This window comes from Callorhinus ursinus, unplaced genomic scaffold, assembly GCF_003265705.2.
Source record: "Callorhinus ursinus isolate GAN/ISIS: 27379988/994484 unplaced genomic scaffold, GSC_fseal_2.0 scaffold75, whole genome shotgun sequence".
Lineage (NCBI taxonomy): Eukaryota > Metazoa > Chordata > Mammalia > Carnivora > Otariidae > Callorhinus > Callorhinus ursinus.
In genome coordinates, this window is record NW_027397137.1 from 2,887,299 (window position 1) to 2,911,274 (window position 23,976).

The following is a 23,976-nucleotide window of genomic DNA, read 5'->3' on the forward strand; positions in this document are numbered from 1 at the left end:
GACCATCCACCTCTGCCAGTGAACACGTCACACCTGTCAGCATGCCCAGCACATTCAGGACAGATTTAGGTCCTTTTCATCATTGGGTTGAGAGGATCACGTAGCCAGTACAGTCCTACAGCCTGTGATGATGGCAAAAGGACCTGCAAACAGTGTCCTTCTCTGAGAGCAGAGGGCGGGTTCCATTTGGGGAACAGCAGGGTCCACCCAGAAGTGAGCGAGTCTGTGTGCTTGTTAAGGGGATAGCGTTACCTACACTAAGGCAATGCAGGTAACAGGTAGAATAAATGTGGATCCATCCCACTTTAAGAGTATTCACTCTAGGGGCGCCTTGGTGGCTCCGTCGGTTAAGCGACCGACTCTTGATTTCAGCTCAGGTCATGATCTCAGGGTCCTGGGATGGAGCCCCGCATCAGGCTCAGAGTCTGCTTCTCTTCCTCTTCCTCTGCTCCTCCCCCTGTTTGCACACACGTGCTCTCTCTCTCTCTCTCAAATAATAAATAAGTCAACTTAAAAAAAAAAGTATTTTCTCTAGATTGGCTATATACACAGGATGTCCACAAGTCAGGAAACAGGACCTAGCTACTTTTTTCTTTTTTTTTTTTTAGATTTTATTTGAGAGAGAGAGAGCACAAGCAGGGAGAGCTGCAGGTGGAGGGAGAAGGAGAAGCAAACTCCCTGCCAAGCAGGGAGCCTGATACCTGGCTCGATCCAGGACCCTGGGGTCACGACCTAAGCCGAAGGCAGACGCCCAGCCGAGCCGCCCAGGCGCCCAGAACACATCTAACAGTATGTTACATTTTCCAAATATTATGCTCAATGTGTTTTTAGGTAAATTACCTCCACATTTAAAGTAATGGGTATTATTATTAAATTTTTTAATAAAGAGCCAAAATAAATATCCTATAGTGCCCCAAATCCAGAGACACTGAATATACTGTATTTATAGGACTTTTTCATGTTAATGGTTGGACCCCTTGCTTTAAATTTAGGAATCTGGAGATTGAGAAAAACCATAGGGAATATATTACTTGAAAATTTACGTGAGTAACATACTGCTTAAGTATGTTTAATCTGTGTTTGCCAACTTTGCAGATGCCCTCTGTATGCATAGAAAAGTCTGGAAGAAAATATGCCAAAGAGTAAAACAGTTAAGATTCTTTAGGGAGAAGATATGTGGGATTTTTTTCCTTTCGTTTTGCTTTTCTATTACTTCTGATTTTCTTCTGCAGAAATTAAATTAGGAAAAGTAAAATCCCATGGGCCTTTCTTGTTTAAAAAAATAGACTAATAGGAAGAAAAACTGGCAAAGGTGGACCAGAGCTACAGCCCTTGGTGTTCAGAAAGCCTCGCCATCCCTCGTGGCTTTTGCATGGGGCTCAGGGCAGGGACAGGGTTCAGAGTCTCTGACGTCGGGAGATTTCTCCTCCTCTGAGGGGCAGATATCCACTTAGTCAGCCAACAAACACTGGGGCAGCTGGGTGTACCGCACACCACCTTGGGGCTGGAGCCACCATCCCTGCCTTCATGGGGCAAGGGAACTATGGGATGTTGGAGCGCTGAGTGTGCCAAGAGAAAGAAAACAGGACAACGGGGGAGCTCAGCCTCGGGGGTGGGGCAGGTGAGGAGGGGGGTGATGTGAACGCTGGGAAGGGGTGCATGCTCCCCGGAGCGCTCTGTGTTCCCTAGTACCCCTACCTGGGGCCCCAAGGCTGGGTGCACCCCGGCTTCCCCGTGCTCACCCAGAAGCTCCGCCCCATCCGGCTCAGCAGGGCCGCAGGCTGGGCCTTCACGGTGTCTGTGTGCACCCCAACTCCCCCCAGCAAGGCCTTCCAGGTCTCACCACTCAGCCAGCTGTACCTCACAGCCGTGTGCCCGACAGCAGAAGTGCAGCCCACGTCTCCAGTGAGACAGGACGAGCCAGAGCACTGCCTGCGTCTTTGCACTGGGGACTTGGGATTTAAACCTGAACTGAGCCCCTCGTGGGGGGATCCGTGGTCAGTGACAGACAGCCACCGATGCCTTGGGGTGAGCAGGGAGGCTCACGTGGTGGCCATGGCCACAAAGCACCCAGCAGGCAGAGGGGCAGCCTCGGGCAGGTCCCCAGTCCTCCCCAGGTGCTGAGCCCTGTAGTGTGGGAGTGCTGGGGAGCCCTCTCCCTGGCCTGCTCATCGCACCCCCCACAGAGGAGCCCAGTGCCTCAGGCTCAAGTGAAAGGAGAGGGGTCCGCCATGGCGAGAGTGGGGTCTGGGCGTGTACGTGTGCGCGCACATGCGTGTTGCAGGGTGTTTAAATGCAGAAGCTGGATAGATGTTCCATACATGGCTGTTTTCTTTGCTCGCCAGCACTCTCAGACCCGAGGGAGCTCTCTTTAATTGCGATACGAAATACACATTGCGTGCCAAGAATGTCAGGGGGCTGACCCTTCTGAAACTGTGATGCTCACTCCACATCCCCTCCCTTCTGCATGTTTGTTATTGTTAGACAAACGCAGATGAAATCAACTGTATCTTTAGGGGAATTTCTGACGCTGCTGCTGAGAAGTTGGTGATCCCTGCTGCCCTCCCGTAGGACTTGCCAGCGTGAAGTCCCAGGATAGAAGGCCTGCCGTTCACGGTTGGGCAGTGGGTTCCTCCGATAAATCGTTGCATGATGCTGACTCCTCCATTCTTGTTTGCTGCAGCCCCAGCCCCTAAAAGGCAGAAATGTGACCACTGGACCCCGTGCCCCTTGAACACCTATGCCTACCGCTTACTCAGCGGGGGCGGCAAGGACAAGTATGCCAAAATCTGCTTTGAAGATGAGCTGTGAGTACCCATGTTGAAGGAGAAAACATAGCTGTCCCACTCGGTTCTTTCCCTTCTCCGGGGTGGGCCAGTCACTACGTCTGCCCTCGGGAGGGAAAGGCACGGGCCTGATCCCGGGCAAAGGCTGGGAGCCTCACGGGGGACTGAGCATGCCCCTCCGCCTTCCCTGGGGATGACAAACTGCCCCCTGGGGCTGGGTGTATCTCTGCGTGGAACTCCCCTTTGACTGCAGGAGAAGCAAATATGTTGTGCTTGTCTTTGAACCTGACCCTTCCAAGTCACAGAAACACCAAAATTCAGCAGACGCAGGGTCGCTTCCATTTTATTGTGTGAGCCCCGCCGTCAGGGAGTAAGGCACGGGCTGTCTCTCTCGGCAGCCCGCCCCTCCTTGCTCCAGGTCTGTGTGACTGGCTGACCCATGGTAGCCTAAATAAGTCCCGGTACCTGGGACTGCCCCGGCCTAGCGTTTGCACGTGCTCGGGCGGCCGCACCAAAGCGCCACCGGCCGGATGCTGAAACGACAGACGTGCATCCTCTCGGTCTGGAGGCTGGCCGCCCAAGGTCAAGGTTGGGTGGGGTTGCTTCCCTCTGAGGGCGGTGAGGGAGAGTCAGTCCCAGGCCGTCCGCCTGTGCGCTCACGTGGCCATCCCTCTGCGCGTGTCTGTGTCCTAACTCCCCCTTTAAAAAGGCCACCAGTCGTACGGATTAGCGCTGACCCTAAGGACCTCATGTTCACTTAGTCACCTCTTTAAAGGTCCTGCCTCCAAATAAGGTCACATCCCAGGGATCTAGGGGTGAGAACATCAGCATACGGATTTGAGAGACCATAGTTCAATCCGTACCACCTGGCCTGAGGATGCTTAGGCCACACAGTAATTACTACAAAGGAGACCGAGCGCCGGCTGTTCCCAGCACTGGGGAGGAAGTCTTTCCCTGTGATGCACCCCGTTTCCCCAAACTGGGTGCACCTTCCTTTGTCATCGGCTGGATCACCGTGGCGGCCCTCGGCCCTCGCTGCCAGCGTCCTTGTCCTCCCAAGGAGTGTGTGTGGCCCCCTGGGCACGAGCCGTGCTGGGCTCGGCTTCCGCTCCTTGACTGGTCCCGGCACATCCCCCAGTCCGTACTGGGAGGTGAGTGGAAACCACACTCCCTTCTGCAGGTCCATCGCTTACCAAAGGCCTACTTCACTCAGCCAGGGAGTTTCGGGGTAGACATTCCTCTGCACGCACCCCCGGGTAGGGCGCTCGGTGGGCCAGTAATGCCAAGAAACGTGGCTCTGCTGCTGTAGGAGCTTGCGTCCACACTTCAGGGTCCTCCACCTCAGCCCTGCTGACACTGCGGGCCAGCGACTCTGTGTCGTGGGGGTATGCTGGACAATGCGGGGGTGGCAGCATCCTGGCGTCCTCCTGCTGGATACCACGGGCCACCCCATCCAGATGTGACAGCCACACATGTCTCTGGACACTGTCACGTGTCTCCCAGGTGGCCACATCTTTCCCCTCGCCACCAAGAACTGTAACACCTGGAGAAAGCAAACAGATTTTCCAGCATCCGTGGTGAATGCCAAATGGTAATTTTGTGTGGGGCCGCGGAGTTTGAGAGGTGAGTGTACCCTTGAATGGGATTGTCAGTGAGGTCCGTGGATGAGACAAGGTGGGGGATTCAGCTTGAAAACCGAGCGGGATCCCGTGGTAAAGAAGCGGGGAGACCTGGGAGCGGGCAGGGACAGTGGGATGGAGACGCTCATCCAGAATCACGGCGCCAGAAGGGGAGTTGTTCCAAGTCAGACCCGAGAGCCTGGGATTTCCACTGCTCCACGATGCCCGAAGCCTTCCCCTGACCATTCAGAGCAAGAGCATCATGCTTACCTAGTGCAGACTAACGCACATATACATCAGCTTCGCGTGACTTCCTGTGAGGGTGCCATTTGTCATCCCCACCGTGCAGACAAGGAATGGATTCACAGACAGATTCAGTAACTAGCGCCCCAGCACACAGCTACTCAGTGGCAGAGCCACTGGCGTCCATGGATGTGCTGGGTAGACCAACTTGAACCCGGTTAGCTAATGGGACAGCTCACTATATGAACATGTGGGACCCAAATGCAGCTTGCCTGCTCTCAAACAGTGTTCCACATGGTCTTTAGAATACAGTGTGGTGTAAAGCAGGAGAGACTCAAATAAAAGCAGGTTAAAGGAACAGAGGAGTGAACGTGAGCAGAGACCTAAGGAGAGTGACTCGCTTGGGTTAGCACTGTGTTTCGTTGTAATCAACTCATGGAGTAAAAAGTGCTGGGTTGTGGCGATCTCATCATCTTATAAAGAAAAGATATGTTTATGTAGAAAGACAAGCAGTTTTCTGCTGCTCATTTCCTTTGCACAACCAGCCCTCCCTGGGGACAGCCACCTTCCGACTCTCCTTCCTTCCCCGTCTCCACGTAGCAGGCTCATGCTCACACTTCTTGGTTTTCCATGTTAGGCATTATCTGTGGACCGGCCACTCGGTAGGTGAGCAATCTTCCATCATTGACACTCCTGTCTTCTTCCTCACCATGGTCCTGATTCAGTTATCGTACCGACTGTGCCATTTTAGTTTGATCAAGATCCAGCATTTGCATTATTAAGACCACCAAAAGAAAATCCAAAGGGCTTTACTTGATGTGAATGTTTTATCTAGTGAGGAACAGTTGGAGAACAGTGGTCGGAAGTCCAGACCTCAGTAGTCACAGCTCCGTGTACGAAGCAGGAATAAACACACTGTTTTCTAGTGTGATTTGTTACCGGAGATGTACATTCATTACCTGTTCATAACTGAAAAGTCACACTGACTTGGGAAAGCTTAATTTTAAGGTCAGAGTCAGCATTTCAGTTATGTGACTGTGAGTGTTTGGTGACATAGTCAAATGGTGGCCTCCAGGTTTATTTGCTTTTTTTTTTTTTTAACATGGCTAAGTGAAGGTTCTGCGTGGCTGAAGCATGTCGTGTACGACTGTTGTACACCCTTGATTTTTGTTTGTTGTTGGCTTGCTTGGTTTTCCGTGTACTTACATCAGTTTAATCCCTAAGCATTCCTCCAGTGAAAATAAATCTAATGTCACATCCGATATTCATCAGGCTCATCTTCTGGAGCCTTCTGACCCACTCGGGTCAGCAGGCTTGCTGTCGGGGCACCATGCAGCTGTTGCCTGGCATTCCTATGCACTGTCATCCTGGAATGACCTTGTATCCCTCTCTGGAGTTGGAGCTCCTCTTTCTAGGTTGCAGCACCTTCCACTCTCCTAGACTCCTCCTTTGTTTTGCTGAAGACAGGGCGATCAGACATCATCTGGGTGCGGTCCCCAATCAGATATGGAGGATGATCAGCTATCAGAAGGAGGGGGATCTGGATAAACTGACTTACCAGAATTCTTCTAAAACTGGACACTGCAGAGGTTAACACAGAAGTCCAAAAGTCAGGCCTAGTTAAAGAAGGAGCTCAGGGGAGCCCGAGGGGAGTTTGGTGAAGGAGAGAATCTGTGTGAGCACAGAGGGACACCAAGCAGGTCCATTCCTGGAAGATGCAGGCTCTGCTGCGGGCCATCGTGGATTCCAGATGCCCTTGTGGCCTTGCTGAACCCTCCTGAGACTGCATGGCAGCCTAAAGTACGTCCAGCCAGGCTTTGTCCCCATCTCCTCTTGTAGGCATTTCCCTGGACCCAGATTCTTGTGCATTTTATCCTGTTCTGATATCTGCTCCTCAGAGGACTCAGATTAGCACAGTAAGAATGATTGTTTCCGCACAGTCTGTCCAGCACAGCACGTTGACAGACACTTTGATCCCTGCCATTCTGAGAGATGAAAATTGAAGTCTCAGATTTTTACTTTCATTGTTTTTGCTCTGAGTGAATTGAGGATCTTTTATGCTAAGAGCCTTTGTGTTTATTTCCTGTAAACTGTCTGTTTATATCTCCTGCCCGTTTTCACCTCTCACTGGCCTTTTCTTATTGATTTACAAGATTCCTTCTATATTAAAGTAGTTAGGCTTTTTTGTGTGTTGTAAAAATCTTCTCCATATTTTATCTTTTCACTTACTAGAATGGTATTTTTAAATGTGCTTATGCCCTAGTTAACATATGAGCTTTAAAAAAGCAAAAAAAAAAAAAAAATACAAACCATCTAGCGAAAGCAAAATCTTTAAATTTTAGAAAGCAACAAAAACAGAAAGCAACCCAAGTATGATGATATCACAAAGAACAAATACATCTTACATAAAAGTGGTCTGAAAGCTGCCAATGAAGGGAGAACAACTCTTAGAGTAGATCACAGCACATAAACTCCCAATAATGCTGCAGATAAAACACGCACACATACCAGAGAATTGAGGTCACGGGGCAAACCGATGCCCTGAAAATGGGACAGACAGGTAGAGTTACAGAATCGCACCTCAGCTAGAGCCAACATCAGGCGGGAATCCTTCAGAGGCAACTGACTAGTTGCTAGAGACTGAGTTTGGACTATTTTGAGAGATTAAAACTCCTAGAGGAACCCCTACATTTTCCTGAGTTTTTCTGCCAGGAAGCCCACCAGGCTCTCAGAGTGAAGATCAAAGAAAAATCCCCTCATGCTTTTGTCAGGGGGAAGGGAGAGTAGCCATTCTGAAATACGCCCACAGTGTTCTGTTCTTCTTAACAATGGCCCGCCTTCAAGGGAAATTTGTTTTGCCAGAGTCTAACCAATGTGAGTTTTACCAGATACTAACTGGCCTGTGGGAGGGAAATACCCAGCATCAGCTCCTTCTCACCTTCCTGTCTCACCTAAGGAGTCAAAAAAAATATGGCCAGGGGCGCCTGGGTGGCTCAGTCATTCATCAGGCGTCTGCCTTCGGCTCAGGTCATGATCCCAGGGTTCTAGGATATCGGGCCCCGCATCGGGCTCCCTGCTCATTGGGAAGCCTGCTTCTCCCTCTCCCACTCCCCCTGCTTGTGTTCCCTCTCTCACTGTGTCTCTCTCTGTCAAATAAATAAATAAAATCTTAAAAAAAAAAAAAAAAGAAAAATATGGCCACCTGTGAGGGCCACCGCTAGTGGCACAGGCTCACCAAAAGACTGAGACCCAATCTTAGGACTGTAGAACATTACCCCATCCCCCACATCTTACCACCACATAAATAAAGCTCCTTAAAAATAATAGGGGGTTACAGCTCAAAAGAACCACAAGGCTAACCCCAATTTTAAAAAGAGTCCCTAGGATACTCAGACATAGGGGAGAAATTTTAGTCTTTGACACCTACAGCCACAGCAAATAACAAACACAGCTCACTCCTAGCCAGATGAACATAAAGATTCACAGTAAACTTTATTTACCTCTGTTCCTTTTAACTGGCATACCGTGTCTGGCTTTCAACAAAAATAACAAGGCATACTAAAGGCAAACAGCACAGTTTGAAGAGATAGGGCAAGCATTAGAACTTACCTCAAATATGGCAGAAATTCTGTAGTTAGCAGACCAGGAATTTGAAACGATAATGATTAATATGCCAGAGGCTCCAATAGAAAAGGTGGGCAGAATACAAGAACAGATGGGTAATGCAAGCAGAGAGGTGAAATCCCTCAGAAAGAATCAAAAGGAAATAGTGGAAATTGAAAAGACTGTAACAGAAAAGGAAAACACCTTTGATGGTCTCATCAGTAGACCAGATACAACCAAGGAAAGGGTCAGTGAGCTTGAGGATATGTCAACAGAAATTCCCAAACTGAAAGAGGAAGAGAAGGAAAAAAAAAAGACTAAAGGAAAAAACAAAGACAGAACAGAATATCCAAGAACAATAAGACAAGTACAAAAGATATAACGTGTAATCGGGAACCAGGAGAAGGGAGAGAGAAAGGAACGGAAATATTTGAAGGAGTGTTGCTGAAAATGTTCCAAAATTATTAACAGACACCAAACCACAGATCCAGGGAACTTAATGATACTAAGCAAGATAAATACCAGAAAAATCTACACCTAAGTGTATTATATTCAAACTACAGAGGACCAAAGGCAAGGAGCAAATCTTGTAAGAAGCCAGAGGCAAACAAACCAAAATGAAAAAAAACCTTACCTATAAAGGAAGAAGGATAAGAGTTACATTGGGCTTTTTTTGTTTTTCAGAAACCATGCAAACAAGAAAAAAATGGGATGAAAGCAAAGGGTTGTACCTGTTAGGCTCCCATCAGTGTATGAGAGTTGATCCACCATCATACTCACCAACACTTGTATGGTCCGTCTTCCTAATCTTGGGCATCCTAATAGGGGCACGGTGGTATCTGACTGAGGTTTTAGTTTGCATTTTTCTAATAACTAATGATAGTGCACCTCTTTTTTATGTATTTATTTGCTACATGTATATCTTATTTGGTGAAGTATCTATTTAAGTCTGTGGTCATTTTCATTTGGTTGTTTTCTTATTATTGAGATTTCTTTATATATGCTACATACAAGTCCTTCATCAAATACATGATTTGCAAATATTTTCTCCCAGTTTGTGGCTTGTCTTTTTCTTCTCTTAACTGTGTTCATCAAAGAGCAGAAATTCCTAATTTTAATGAAGTCCAGTTTACCAGTTTTTTAGTTTAGGATCATACTTTTTGTGTCATATCTTAGATCTTTTTGCCTAACTCAAGGTCACATAGATTTTCTTCTATGGTTTCTTTTAGAAATTTGATAGTTTTAGATTTTTTATTTCATATACTGTGAGATACCCATTTGGGGTTAATTTTTGTGTATGGTGTGAAATTTGGATCGAAGTAATTTTTTAATGTGGATATCCAATTGTTCTAGCACCATTTATTCAAAACACTATCTTACTCTAGTGATTTTCCTTTGCACCATTAGCAAAAATCAAGTGACCATACATGCGTGTATCTAATTCGGGATTCTCCATTCTCTTCCATTTATCTGTCTTTTCACTCTATACAATGTCTTGATAAATGTAGCTTTGCAGTAATTCTTGAAGTTCAATAACATAATTTCTTCAGTTTTGTTTTTCATTTTTAAAATTATTTTCACTATTCTAGATTCTTTCCATATCCATATGAATTTTAGAGTCAGCTTATAAATTTCTACACAAAAGCCCGTCGGCTTTTGATTGGGATTATGTTGGAACTCTAGATCAATTTGGGGAAAATTGACACCTTAACAAATACTGAATCTTTTACTCAACAAACATAGTTAGCTCTCCGTTTACTTAAATTTTCTTTAACTTGATTCAGAGATGTTTCTATGGCATTCAGTGTACACATCTTGTAGCTCTTTTATTATATTTATCTCTAAGTGTTTCATTTTTGATGCTGTAGGATATTTTTTAAAATTTTAATTTCCAACTGTTCATTGCTAGTATATAGAAATAGAATTGATTTTTGTATAATGATCTCATATTCCCACAACCTTGCTAGGCTCACTTATTAGTTCTAGTAGTTTTGCTTTTACATTGGATTTTCTACATAGATGGTAATGGTCAGCTAACCGCCCCCCCCCATAAAAGGCAGTTTTACCACTTTCTAATCTGCATGCTTTTGCTTTCTTTTTCTTGCCTGATTGCACTGGATAGAACTTCCATTATAATGCTGAATGGAAATGATGAGAGTAGACATCATTGCCTTTTTCCTTGTCTTGGAGAGAGAGCATTCCATCATTCATCATTAAGTATGATGTTAGCTAGGGATTTTTCACAGAAGCCCTTTATCAGGTTGAAGAAATTCCTTCAATTTCAAGGTTTCTGAGAGTTTTTAATCAGTGATGGGTATTGGATTTTGTCAGATGTTTTTTCTGTATCTCTTGAGGTGATTATATGGTTTGTCTTTTTTAGTCTGCAAATAGTCTTTTTTAGTCTGTGAATTACATTTTTGAATGTTAAATCAACTTTGCATTTTTGAGATAAATCCCACTTGCTTGTGATATAGTATCCTTTTTTGTATATTGTTGCATTCAGTTTGCTAAAATTTTGTTAAGAATTTTTGTATCCGTGTTCATGAGATATATTGGTCTGTGGTTTTCTTGTTTTTTTTTCCCTCTGGTTTTGGTATCAGGGTGGAATGTGTTGGTGAGTATTCTCTTCAAGAGTCTGGGAGAGTTTGTAAAGAATTGGTATTATTTAGGGGCGCCTGGGTGGCTCAGTCGTTAAGCGTCTGCCTCCGGCTCAGGTCATGATCCCAGGGTGGTGGGATCGAGCCCCGCATCGGGCTCCCTGCTCCGCGGGAAGCCTGCTTCTCCCTCTCCCACTCCCCCTGCTTGTGTTCCCTCTCTCGCTGTCTCTCTGTCAAATAAATAAATAAAATCTTTAAAAAAAAAAAAAAGAATTGGTATTATTTATTTAAGGGTTTGGTGCAATTCCCCAGTGAAGCCTTCTGGCCTAGAGTTTTCTTTATGAGAAGATTTTTAACTACAAATTTCACTTTCTTTGATAAATACAGAGCTACTCAAGTTACCTGTTTCTTCTTGAGTGAGCCACATTATTTTGGGGGTACATAAAGGAAAACTGCTGTACTCTGAGTGCATTTGTACTCTGGTCATCAAATGTGTGGTAATTTTTCCCCACATCAAGCAATTATCTGCAACACCAGCTTGTGGGGGGTGGGGGGTGGGAATCTACAATTCAATTCAATTCTGATATATCTATTTGAAGACGGCCTCAGACCCTACAGGTTAAGGGCTTAGTCTCACAAGACACTCCCCCCGCCTTCCGACTTCAGATGCCAATCACAAGTCCCAGATTGTCAGTATACTTCTGACTGATTGCCTGTAAATCAGAGTTCCCATGCCCCCCTCCTTGGGTTTGGTTATTTGCTAGAATGGTTCACAGAACTCAGAGCAACGCACTTACCAGTTTGTTGTAAAAGAATATAATAAGGAATACAGATATGTACTTAAATATACTCATATGTAAGTGTATGCATACGTGTATATATACATATATAAAAAACACATACATGAATGTATATTAATTATGCATACACAATTTGCTTATTTTTGATGTAAAAACAAACCCCGGAAGGATAAACCAGAAACTAAAATAAATTAATGGACATGGGAACAGGGGATGAGGAGAACAAATTGGAGGGTATAGAGAAGATTTCTTTGGGGATGATTTTATTCTGTCCACATAATGGTGATTTTTGAACCATGTGATGTATTGCATATTCAAATATTAAATAAAATCCAAAGAAAAACAAAAGAAACTCTAGAATTGGAAACAAGCTGACATAAGTCCACACATACATCAAATGTGTAATATAATCACATGTCTGTTGGTGCGCACGTGCATATATTTCAGTTGGATATTGTTTTGGGGGATTGCACAACTATCCTCAACTTCCATGATCTCCAAGAGGGACTTGTAAGATTCAGTAACAGCTAATATTTACAGATAAGATTTATTACAGCAAAAGATACAGAAAAAAAGCCTCTGTATGATCTGCTGATGATGAATTGTCTCAGTTTATGTTTCTCTGAAATACCTTTATTTCATCATCATTGCTGAAAGATACTTTTCCAGGTTGTGTTTCAGCCCATTCAGATACCGTTCCATTGTCTTCTGGCTTCCATTGTTTCTCTTGAGAGTCAGCTAACAATTGAATTGCTGACACGATGAAAGTAACAAGTAACTGCCTTTTTCCCCCTCTCTGATTGTCTTTAAGATTTTTCCCTTGCCTTTGGTTTTCAGCACTGGTACCCTGCTGTGTCTGTCATTATTGCTTTATCTTCTTTGGGGTTCATTGTGCTTCTTAAATATGTATGAATCAAAGTCCTTCATCACATTGAACAAATTCTCTATCATTGCCTCTTCTGCCCCATTTACCTTCTCCTGATCATCTGAGACCCCTGACAAACATATGTCAGATCTTATTATTATATTCTCTATAGCTTTCAGTCTGTTTTGTATTTTCCATCTGTGTATCTTTCTTTCATTGTAGGCAGAGCTGTTTTCCTCTGAACTGTTGCTCAACAGATCTTCTACTGTGCCTGATCTGCTGTGAAACCCCTCCATTAACTACTGATTGTAGTTGTTACATTAATTTAGATTTAGAGCTTCATTTTGTACTTCTAATCTTCATTTTTTCATAGTTTCTAGCTTGAAATGTTTTGCTTTTATTTATTGTCTTCATTCGCATATTAAGTATAGTTATTTTGAAATCCTTTGGATAATCTGTTTGGAGCCCTTATGAGTCTGTCACTATTACCTATTATTTTCTGCTGGTTTCACTGGTACTTGTTTATGTCGGCATCTTTCCTTATGTGCCAGGTGACATTTGATAACGTGACAGAGCATGTATTTGAGAAACTGTGGGTTTTTTTAAAGAAAGATTTTATTTATTTGAGAGGGCGAGCATGAGTGGGGGAAGGGGCAGAGGGAGAAGCAGACTCCTCACTGAGCAGGGAGCCCCATGCGGGGCTTGATCCCAAGACCCTGGGATCATGACCTGAGCCAAAGGCAGACACTCAACTGACTAAACCACCCAGGCACCCTCTGCATTTTTTTAATTGAAGTATTAGATGGTATCTTTTTCTGAGGATTTTTGCTTGCTTATACCAGGGACTTGGAATCGTGAGCAGAATAGAAGGATCTGAATAAATGTTAAGGACGGAGATTTTGGGGGATCCGCCCAGTTGACTTAAAATTTGGCTGCGGTTATTCAAGTTCTGATCTATTTCTGGTTCATTCTTATTTTTAAGATTCAACCATCTTTGACCCCAACCCAAATAAGATTGGAGGATTTAACATGGCCTTCTCTTTGGTGGGCCCTGGCTTCCAACTTTTGTCCCCCAGGCCTCACCTCACGTGGTTGTCAAAAGTGCTACGATCTCTCTCTCTCTCTCTCTCTCATTCTCCCTCTATCAAATAAATAAATAAAATCTTAGAAAAAAAACTTGACAGAGGGTGCACACACACAGAGAATTCTAGAATCTTCAGCAATAAATACCATCTCCAGGAAAGTCAGTCTTCATACTGGTTTTAGGGCACAATTCATTTGAAGTCGATCCTATTCTCCAATTTAAAAATGGAAATTAAGTGAAGTAATAGAAAGTATTTATTTGAGGAGCTAAGCTGGGTTGCATTTTGTGGCTGGATTAAAGGATTGCCAAGAGTCCAGCAAGGCCTCCATCAGTACAACGAAAGAGGGTGTATACATGGGGAGCAGACTTGGGTCAGATCCGTGCCCAGCTGATCCACCTCTTACGACTTCCTATCTGTAAGGTGGAAAAATGAATGCTCAGGAGGTAGTTGAGGATTCAGTGAGAAAATGTTTGTAAAGAGCCTGTACTCAACAAATCCTAGATTTTCCTCTCCCTGGCCATTTGTCTAGATTGTAGGATTAAGTGCAGTTTCCAGGTTCCCCGAGGGACTGAGTCTATAGAACCTTGGGGGTGGGTATGTGCAGAGCGAGGATGGCGGTGATTCTCAAGGGAGCTGAGCCAAGGCCCATGCGTATCTTTGAGGAAATGGTAAGTGCCAATGGTTGGGGTAGTGGTTCTGCCAAGAGAAGAGCTTATGGAACAGGGAGCCCTACTCATTGCTTCGTGAGAAAGGGATTCTTTGACTGACTCTTATTTACATTTCAGGCTCATGGGAGAAAAGACTAGAAATGTTGGAAGAGGGATAAATATTGCCATTGTCAATTGTGAGTTATTAAATGTTCTCTTTCAAACTTCTCTAAAAGTTCCATTGATTGGATTTTCAAAGATACCTTGGGTTTTTGAGGATTTTTGCAAATGATCTAGTCTAGGCTTATTTTTTAAAGCATTTTAAAATTATTTGATTATTTTTATAAAACCTCACTTTACAGATTGTGGTTCCTGGAAAAAAACAAAACAAAAAAAAAGAGTCCGAGGCTCCTGGCTGGCTCAGAGGAACGTAGGACTCTTAATCTCAGGGTCCTGAGTTCGAGCCCCATGTTGTATGTAGAGATTACTAAAAAGAAATGAACTTAAAAAAAAAAAAAGGTCAAATATAAATAGGCTTTTAAAACACCAAAAAAGGACAGCAGAAGGCAGGGGTCAAATCGGATAAGCAGGCTGTGGGGGCACAGACCATTCTGGAGTCGCCCTTGGATTCCTGGTGACGCTGCAGAGGGTAACCAGCAGCCCGTTCCCACCTCTGTGAGAAAAGCCAACTAGGGCCTCGGGGGAGCAAAGCTTTGCTTCCTCTTAGGCCTGGGGAAGACATCCTGTCACAGTTGCCACTGGGGGCCCATGACCATGAGACCTGTCAGAGGTTGGGGAAAGGGAAATGTGTGCCATGCCTGGGAGCACACAGAGTGCGCAGTCCCCTGACCTCAGGGCCATGGGACAGAGACAAAACACCCCCACTCTGAGAATCCCGCCGGAAAACCTAAAGTACGAAGCTGAGGGGGCTGAGGGGGGCGCTCTGGGGTTCCTGTGGGAGAGGCAGGGGCAGCAGGAAAGAGCAGAGGGTCCAACTAGCTGGAAGCCACCGGAAGGAAGTTCTAGAGCAGCTGATAAGCCAGCTTCCCCAGATGCAGGATTGTGCCATTTGAGCCCCTCGGTGCCACAGATGGACCCTGAGTCCAGTGAACGTTCTTTTAAAAACTATTTCCTTTATTTTCAGATATGACTGGGAAAGCGATAGCAACACGGTATTTTGATATGTTTGAAGGTGGTAAGAAAACTCTTTTCCTATGAAAATGAATTAGAAGCATGAAGATAAAGAGAAACAAATAAAAGTGTCAAACATTCTTATTTTGTCTACGAAAAAAGTTGCCAGAAGCTCACAGGAGTATTCTAGAACAGTCTTACATAAGCCCTCCTTGTCTCTAATTGAGTTGGTATGATCGAGTTTGAAGGCGTTATCTAGAAAATGTCTTCTCTGGTCACACTTGTCCTGGGCCTTTTATTTGTGTTCCTTCATCAGATAATAAGAGAAAACATTTTTTTAAATCAAATATATGTAAAATAAGGTGATCAGCATGCAGCCCTGAGCATCACCGTTGTTCCCGCCTGTTCATGTTGCCCCCCTGCGCTCAGTGCACCCGTCTCCGGGACGCATGGTGCACGTTCTCCTTCTATGGTCTCTCCAGTCTGAGCACTGGGCTTGAGCACAGAGGTCGGTCAGGATATCGGAGCCCCTTCTATTTTTATTGAGCAGTGAGAATTATTTAAAACAAGGCTTTACAAAGAGAACAGAGTAATAAATGTCTGGACAGGGACTTGATGGGAACTGTGCAATAAATGCCCCAGTGGGAAATAATGAGGTTTGAGATCAGCCTTCCTTTTGTTGCTGTGAGGCACAGATTCGTCTCTTAGCAAAGACTTGCCGTGCTCAGTCTGGTCTGCAAGTCTGATTTCTCACCCCCATTCTGCACGTTAGTGCCCCGGGACCACTCTGTTGTGGTCATTGCAGAGAATGCCCCACCTGTGCCGGCCACGTCGGTGACCTTGAGTTAGATTCATAGAATCTCCATGAGCTGCTCGTGCCCCTCACCTCTGCTGGTCCCACCGTGGAGCCCAGCAGCCACTCACTAGTGGAGATGAGCTCCAGGCATTGGAGGATTCAGAGAGAACACGGCAGCTAAGCGCAGAGGAGGGACAGTGTCCCAGGCAAGCGAACAAGGAAGACCCTAAAACCGGTTTGCATTGACCCAACAGATAACTCTGGACCGATGACGAACTTTATTCATAGTGCACCTCCAAAGTCCCTGCTCTTCATGGTGACCCAAGATGACGGTGCGAGCAGGTGAGTGTGGACCGATTTGTCACAGTGGGGAGAAGGGGGAAGCCAGCTGGCGGAGAGCACCAGGCCTGTCAGGGCCCCTGAGGAGCATCTTCTAGGAAAGAATGCAAATCCAAGGAGCAAGTTGCTTTCCTAAGGAGAAGGAATGGGAGCTCATGACAAAGCAGACTGTGTTTCTAAAAAAAAAAAAAAAAAAAAAAAAAAAAAAAAAACCTGAGTAGCCAGCAGAGTACATAAGTCCGAGAAGCTAAGGAACATTCTCAGGTAGCAAGACAGAACCGCCACGGACCACAATTAGGACAGAAAAGCTAAACCCAGGGTGGGGCTTACAGAAATAGGAAAGGAAATTGAGAAGAATTCTCTATATGAATAGCAATTGAATGAAAAGGAAACACACACACACTTCCTGAGGGAGAAGTTGGTTTGGCTCCTGTGTTGCTCGGAAGTTTGCTCATCTGAGTAAACACATGTGTTCACGGCCACACTTCCAAGGATCTCAGAGTACTTCTGTGCCCTGTGAGTTTCAAGGTGGCTCGTGAACATGGCATCCCCCAAATTTATTTGACCTCATATCCTGTTTTTAATGGAGCATCTTACCAGACAGAAGTTATCTGTCCAAGATACACACTTGGAAAAATTCCGATTTAACTCAGGAAAATCTGAGCTCTTTTTTTTTTCTTTTCCTTTCTGCCCTCCTTCCTTTGCTTACTGTAAGTTGCCCACTTTTACAATGGTAGCGTTGGTTTAGGTTTTTGTTTTCTTTTTTGATACTGACTTTTCTGAAAATGAAAGGGACCGTTTTGACCTGTCCTTTCATCTTTCAGCAACTTCCGTCTGCCTCCTTTTGTGGTCATTGAACAAGAGGGGCAGCAAAGACCCAAAATTATGATGGCTGAACATGAGGATGTGATTGGATCCCAAGACACAGGGATTTGAGAATTGAGAATTAAAACTCTGTCCCAAACTGAAGCTTAAAGAGTCCCTGATATCGTCACATGATTAACTAGAAATTTGCCGTCCTCCCGCTGTACGCCCCAGGAGGAGGTGGGTTGTTCTAGAAGCCTCTTTCCTAGGACTACGGCCGTGTGACACACCGGCGTCTCCGCCTGCGACATTCACACGCCCTCTTCCTCTTCCCCCAGGCTGAAGGAGGACACCAAGAAGGTCATAGAAGCACTTGGAAGTAAACAAATCAGGAACATTCGGTTCAGGTCAAGCTGGGTATTTCTCACAGCAAAAGGCTTTGAGCTTCCTGCAGACATTCAGAGAGAAAATGTGAGTGCTTTTTAAATGTCGCTTCCCACAAGTGGTTAGTAGAGGATGCCCTGTGATTTGAAAGGTTGTAGGTCGGCGATGGCTCCCTGCCTCCAAGACATTCCTGTGCAAAACGCGTGCCACACAGGGCCTCGCGGAGCCGGCTGCCCGGGTTTGAGCCCTCGCTTCTCTCATGGTAATGTGCCTGAGACTCTGCATTCCTGAGTCCTGGGCGAGTCACGATAGGTGCCTGATATGTCATTGTAAGTAAAATAGTCCATCTTGTAGACCTTTGCCCATTACATCAGGAAGAGGCACTCGACTGAAGTTCACACTTTACAAATCTCTTTAAGAGTAGAAGATTCTTTTTTTTTCTAAAGATTTTACTTATTTATTTGAGAGAGAGAGAGAGAGAGAGCACAAGCAAGGGGGAGGGGCCGAGGGAGAAGCAGACTCCCCGCTGAGGAGGGAGCCCGACGCGGGACCCATCCCCAGGACCCCGGGACCATGACCCGAGCTGAAGACAGAGGCTCAACTGACTGAGCCACCCAGGCACCCAAAAGTAGAAGATGATTAATGGGCTGTTGGTCCCACCTTTCTATCATGGGGCAGCCAACACAGGCTGTGGCAAGCCTCTCCATCCCTTGCCTCTGTTCGGAGGCTGGTAACAGTGCTGGGTAATGGGGCTAACCCAGCCTGTGCGCTCGGGTGCCAAACACACGCTGGACAGACAGCTCGCATTGTTGCCATAGCTCAGTGCACGATTGATTATAAGCGCCCCCCCCCCCATCATGTCCTCTTTATGGAAGAATAGTAAAGAGCTAGAGAATCAAGTTCTAATGAATTAACTCGGTCGCCTGTGAAAACTCCAACTGAGCATTGGCAAATGTTATTGGAGTCGCAAGCTGGTGCCTCTGGGGACGGTCACACAGCCTCTTTGGGAGACGCGGCTCTTTAGGAGACAGGACAGCTTCCAGAGAGGAAGGATTAGCAGCACGGCCATGGAGTGGAGTCACCAACTCTTCCCAGGAGAAGGGCGTCCCTTCCAGGAACCAGAAACTCAAAGGAGGCAGAGATTGGATGTCTCTAGGCCGTGCAAGAGGCTGCTTCCGACTTCAGGCTAGGACCCGGTGCCCTAGCATAGACTCCTCGGAACTAATGATTGGGTCTAGACACCCAGTGTACAGTCAAGATCTCAGGGACTTGTCCTCATAAGAGGCGTTCCCTGGGCTCTGCGTGGTGGCACCACCTGGGCCACACCGCCTAGTGTGGTAAGCCAGGCACAGCTGGGGGAGGGTGCTTGGCACCCAGTATCAGATTTGCCAGAACAGCAGACTGAGGCCCACAGAGGTCAAGTAGTTTGCTGCTCTGGACAATAAGATGACAGCTGGGCAGCTCCTCAGGGCCCAGCGGCTCTGATGTGGGACGCACCCCACCAACCCGTGGCCTTGGTCAGGTTGACCTGCCTAGCAATATAGCATCACCTCTCCTCCACCCGTGTGTGATCAGTAGCAGTCTGGCATCTTAAGGATCTCCAGGCTTTATCCACTCAGCCGTGTGCTCTCGGAAAGTCACTCAACCTCTCTGTGCCTCAGAATCATCTCTCGTGGGGAAGGAATAAAGACCGTACCTATCACATAAGGGTCCCTGAGGATTAAATGAGAATAGCATGCAGGGCCCAGCAGGGACCTGAGCAGAGTCCTGGAACCCAGAGCAACTTTGCAGGCCACCTGAGCTAGAATCACAGGGTGGGGCCTGGCTGGTGATTCTGATGCACGGGAAGGGTTGGACCCATTGCACTGATGGAGTCCCAATCCCATGTGCACATCCCAGCTTCCCCCTGACATCACCTTCTGGCCACTCTGCTCCTTCTCCAGCTGTGTTACCCTGTGTCCTCCTCCCTTCACCACCACCCCACCCCCGTCCAGCTCCCTCGGTCTCTCCCCACCTGCCCTGGGTCAGGGACCTGGCCAGAGCGCAGGCCAAGCCCTGTAGGAAGTGCTGCCCTCATCACTGAGTGTGTCCACGGTATCAGAAAAGCCTGGAGTGAAGCTTGAATCCCTTTTACTTGGCGTTAACCTGAGTGCAGTGAACGGTTTTGGTGGGAGCTGTTAGTGGCTTAGGGGCACAAAAAGGAGTTTGCTCAGATGCTGGTGAGGCCTGAGCTGGGGGCCAGGGCCTCAGGATGATCTCACCCAAAGCTCGAGTCAAGTACTAATGGAGGAATCATTATGCCTTCCTGTTTTGAGTGTGCAGACTTGCTGTGTGGACTTCCCCAGGGGTGGTGTGGGGCTGTGTGGGGCGGGCCTCCCGGGCCCTGGCTGGTCCCCGGCCACTATCACCTCCATCCTGCTGCTGTTCCCAGAGCTGGCTTCCCAAGCACAGCCCACAGGTCATTCCCACGTTCAGAAGCCTTCACCAGCCCCACTCACCCACTGAACTGAATTGTAAAATGTAAGAGACTTGTTTTTTTTTTTCACACTACCCAGGGAGGGGTCCATACAGCGTTGTTCTGCATTCCCGTCCTAACTTAAAGGGAAACTGTCCCCATGACTGGAGCCCCTGATGTCCTGCAAGTGAAGGAGGAGGATGTCCTCAAATTCCTTGCAGCAGGAACCCATTTGGGTGGCACCAACATTGACTTGCAAATGGAGCGGTACATCTACAGAAGGAAAAGTGAAGGCATCCACATCATGAATCTGAGGAGAACCTGAGAAAAGCTTCTGTTGGCAGCTCATGTCATTGTTGTCATTGAAAACCTGGCTGATGTCAGTGCCCTATCATCCATGAATCCTGGCTAGTGAGCTGGGCTGCAGTGTGATGTTGCTGTCCGCCTCCCTCCTGGAACCTTCACTAACTAACCAGACCCAGGCAGCCTTCCGGGAGCCTGGTGGTTACTGATCGCAGGGCTGACCACCAGCCTGTCACAGAGGGGCCTTACGTTCACCTTCCCACCTTCGCTCTGTGGAGCAGAGACTCCCCCCTGCACGACGTGGACATCGTCATCCCTTGCAACAACAATGGAGCTCACCCAGGGGGTCCAATGTGGGGGATGCTGGCCTGGGAAGTTCTGTGCATGCCTGGCACCATTTCCCGGGTACACACATGGGAGGTTGGGCCTGATCTCTGCTTCCACAGAGATCCTGACGAGATTGCAGAAGACGAGCAGGCCGCTGCCAAAAAGGCCGCGACCCCGGAGGGATTTCAGAGTGGACGGCTCCAGCTCCAGACTGAGTTCACTGCTATGCAACCTGAAATCACAGACTCATTGAAGATGAGCAGGTGCGCTCTGTGCCTCGTCAGCAGCTCCCTCCTGAAGACTCAGCCAGCCAGGAGGAAGACTAGCCTGCAGGCTCCCACTGCTCAGGCCACTGAATGGGTAGGAGTGACCACGGAGTGGTCTGAAGCTGCTCTTCCACCAAGGCAAACAAAATGGAAATAAGGTTGATGGAAAATAAACCGTTTCTAAAAAAAATAATAAAAATAAAACGTAAGAGACTTTAAGGCTGATTCCAGCTTTATAAAGGGGGAGGAATCCGAAACGCACAAACTAAGGCTGAGGAGGATAGAAGTCTGAAGCAGCGTAACCTGGCTTTGGACCTGGACAGTCACCCTAAGCTTTGTGACCCGAGGACTATGATGTGCCTGAGCCTCCTTGTCTTCACGCTGAACTGTGGGTGGTCAGCCTGCCCCGCTTGGTGTACCTAGCATGGGGTCATCATTAGCATCACCTCCAGCATGGTCTCCATCCTGGTCCCTAGCGATCTGGAACCAGAGCTAAGACCCCTGACTTTGCAGCCCAGCCAGTCCCCTCCTGCTCTTATTTCCATGCTGCGTATGCTCCACGCGCCAGTGAACCGGTTACCACTCCACTCTGCTTTCCTCCACACATCACAGAGCTTTCCCATGTGTGGCCTTTGGGGAGTGAGTCATGTTTTCAACAAGTGTCACTGAGTGTCACTGAGACAACTGGATATCCACATGCTGAAGAACAAATTGGGACCCCTACCTCACACCATATATAAAAATTCAGTCGAAGTGGGTCAAATAACTAGATGTAAGAGCTAGAACTACTAAACTCTCAGAGGAAAACATGGCCTTGGGTTAGACAGTGGTTTCTTTGATATGACACCAAAAGCACAAACAACAGAAGAAAGCACAAATAGCATCCACAAAGTGAAAAGGTAACCCACAGAATGGGAGAAAATATGTGCAGATGAAGGACTTGTATCCAGAATATATAAAGAACTCTTATAGCTCAATAATAAAAAGACAACCCAGTTTTTAAATGGACAAAGGATCTGACTAGGCAGCTCTTCAAAGACATATAGATGGCCAATAAGCACATGAAAAGATGCTCATCATTAGCCATTAGGAAACTGCAAATAAAAACCCCAGTGAGACACCACCTCACACTCACTGGGATGGCTGTAATACGCAAGATGTAATAAGAAGTGTGGATGAAGATGTGGGGAAATTAGAACCCTCATACACTACCGGAGGAAATGTGATATACAGCTGCTTTGGGAAATGTTCTGGCAATTCCTCAAAAAGTTAGATATACAGTTACCAGATAACCCAGCAATCCTACTCATAAATATCTACCTGAGAGAATGAAAACATATGTCCACCCAAACACTTGTACATGAATGTGCATAGCAGTATTATCCATAATAGCCAAAAAAATTGAAAACAACCCAAATGTTTGATTAATGGATTAAAAATGTATAATAAAATATGGGAGAGCCATTCACTGGAATATTATGCAGCCACTTAAAGAGATGACATGCCAAGCCAAGCTACAGTACCGGTGAACCTTCAAAATATGCTAAGTGAAGAAAACCAAACACAAAAAACACACATATTGGTATGATTCCATTTGTATGAAATTTCCAGAATAGGCAAAATCCATAGAGACAGAAAGTAGATGAGTGGCTGCCTAGGGCTGTGGACAGTGGGGAGTGCCTGCTTGTTCAGGTGATGAGAATGTTCTAAAATCATGGTGATGGTGGCGTATCTCTGTGAATACAGTAGAAACCATTGAATTGCATGTTTTAAATGGATAAATTTTATAGTATGTGAATTGCATCTTAGTAAAGCTGTTATATAAAAAGGAATGTAAAAGTAGAATTCAGTTCCATAACAACGCAAATTATCCTTCTTACGTATCAGGTTAAAGTGCTCTGTTATCTGTGAAAGAATCAAAGATGTGAAGGACTTAAGCCCACTCAGTATGAACACACATTTGCTGAGCAAGGGACTGTACCGTTTCCCTGAAAAAAAAAAAAATACAGCCCTACATCCAGAGAATTGAAAATTAAACATTTGAGCTATGCCAGCCAATATGGCGGCTTCTGGCCAAATTTGCATTTACCTTTACATTTATCTAAATAAAATAGAATTTAAAATTCAGTTCATCAGTCACACTAGCCAACATTTTAAGTCCTCACGAATCCGACGTGGCTGGTGGCTACTGTACTGGACAGCATAGATGATAGAACATCTGTGTCCTTGCAGAAGGTTCTAGAGCTTCATTAACACCTGGTTCAAATATTATTAAGAAAAAAAATCAAGTGCCCAGAGTAGGTTAGAGCAAATCCCGTTCTAGGCAGTGATTCTCTTTATATGACTTTGCTCATAACTGACATGTTAAATATTTGTTGAATCGATGAGTGGATAAATACAATTCTTTTCTTCACACAGATCAACCACTCTGACAGTGCGAGGAACAGGTACTCTGGCTGGCCTGCAGAGGTACAGATAGAAGGCTGCATCCCGAAACAACCGAGCTAATGTTGCACACGGCCTTAATAAATGTGTGATGTGTAGACCCATGCAGTGTGGCCTGGCCCAAGAATCTTAGCCAACAGTCAATATTTGCTGAGTTTTTGAGGGTTGTCTTCAAGTGAGCAGTATTTGCTGGTTGTATCCAATCTTGGCACACAGTACGTTTATGCCAGAATTTCTCAAAGCGAAGGCATTCGTGAGCAGGAAGACTGGAATGGATGGGAATGGTGAGGGAAGGTAGGGATGTGGCCTGGAAGAGAGGCTGGGAGGAGCAAGCCCTGCTTCTTGGGGTGCAGAACTGCCGTAGGACCGGACCTGTGGCCAGGGAGTCTGCAAACCACTGCCTAGGACTGTGGCTCAGGCCCCATTATGGACCAAACTGTGTCCCTGCAAAATTCCTAAGTTGAGATCCTAACCCCTGGAA

The 23,976-nt window shown here is 46.2% G+C and overlaps 1 protein-coding gene across 1 annotated transcript in view; it reads left to right on the top strand.

Annotated features, from left to right (window-relative positions):
• FAM3B (FAM3 metabolism regulating signaling molecule B) overlaps nt 1–23,618 on the top strand; it is a 34,424-nt gene extending 10,806 nt beyond the window's left edge. Inside the window, exons 3-8 of the mRNA XM_073887052.1 lie at nt 2,684–2,807; nt 14,384–14,442; nt 15,390–15,440; nt 16,427–16,514; nt 17,654–17,786; nt 23,469–23,618. Of these exons, the coding sequence (XP_073743153.1) occupies nt 2,684–2,807; nt 14,384–14,442; nt 15,390–15,440; nt 16,427–16,514; nt 17,654–17,786; nt 23,469–23,558 (545 nt within the window). The 3' untranslated portion in view covers nt 23,559–23,618. The remainder of the gene's footprint in view (nt 1–2,683; nt 2,808–14,383; nt 14,443–15,389; nt 15,441–16,426; nt 16,515–17,653; nt 17,787–23,468) is intronic.
• Nucleotides 23,619–23,976: the final 358 nt, after the last annotated feature.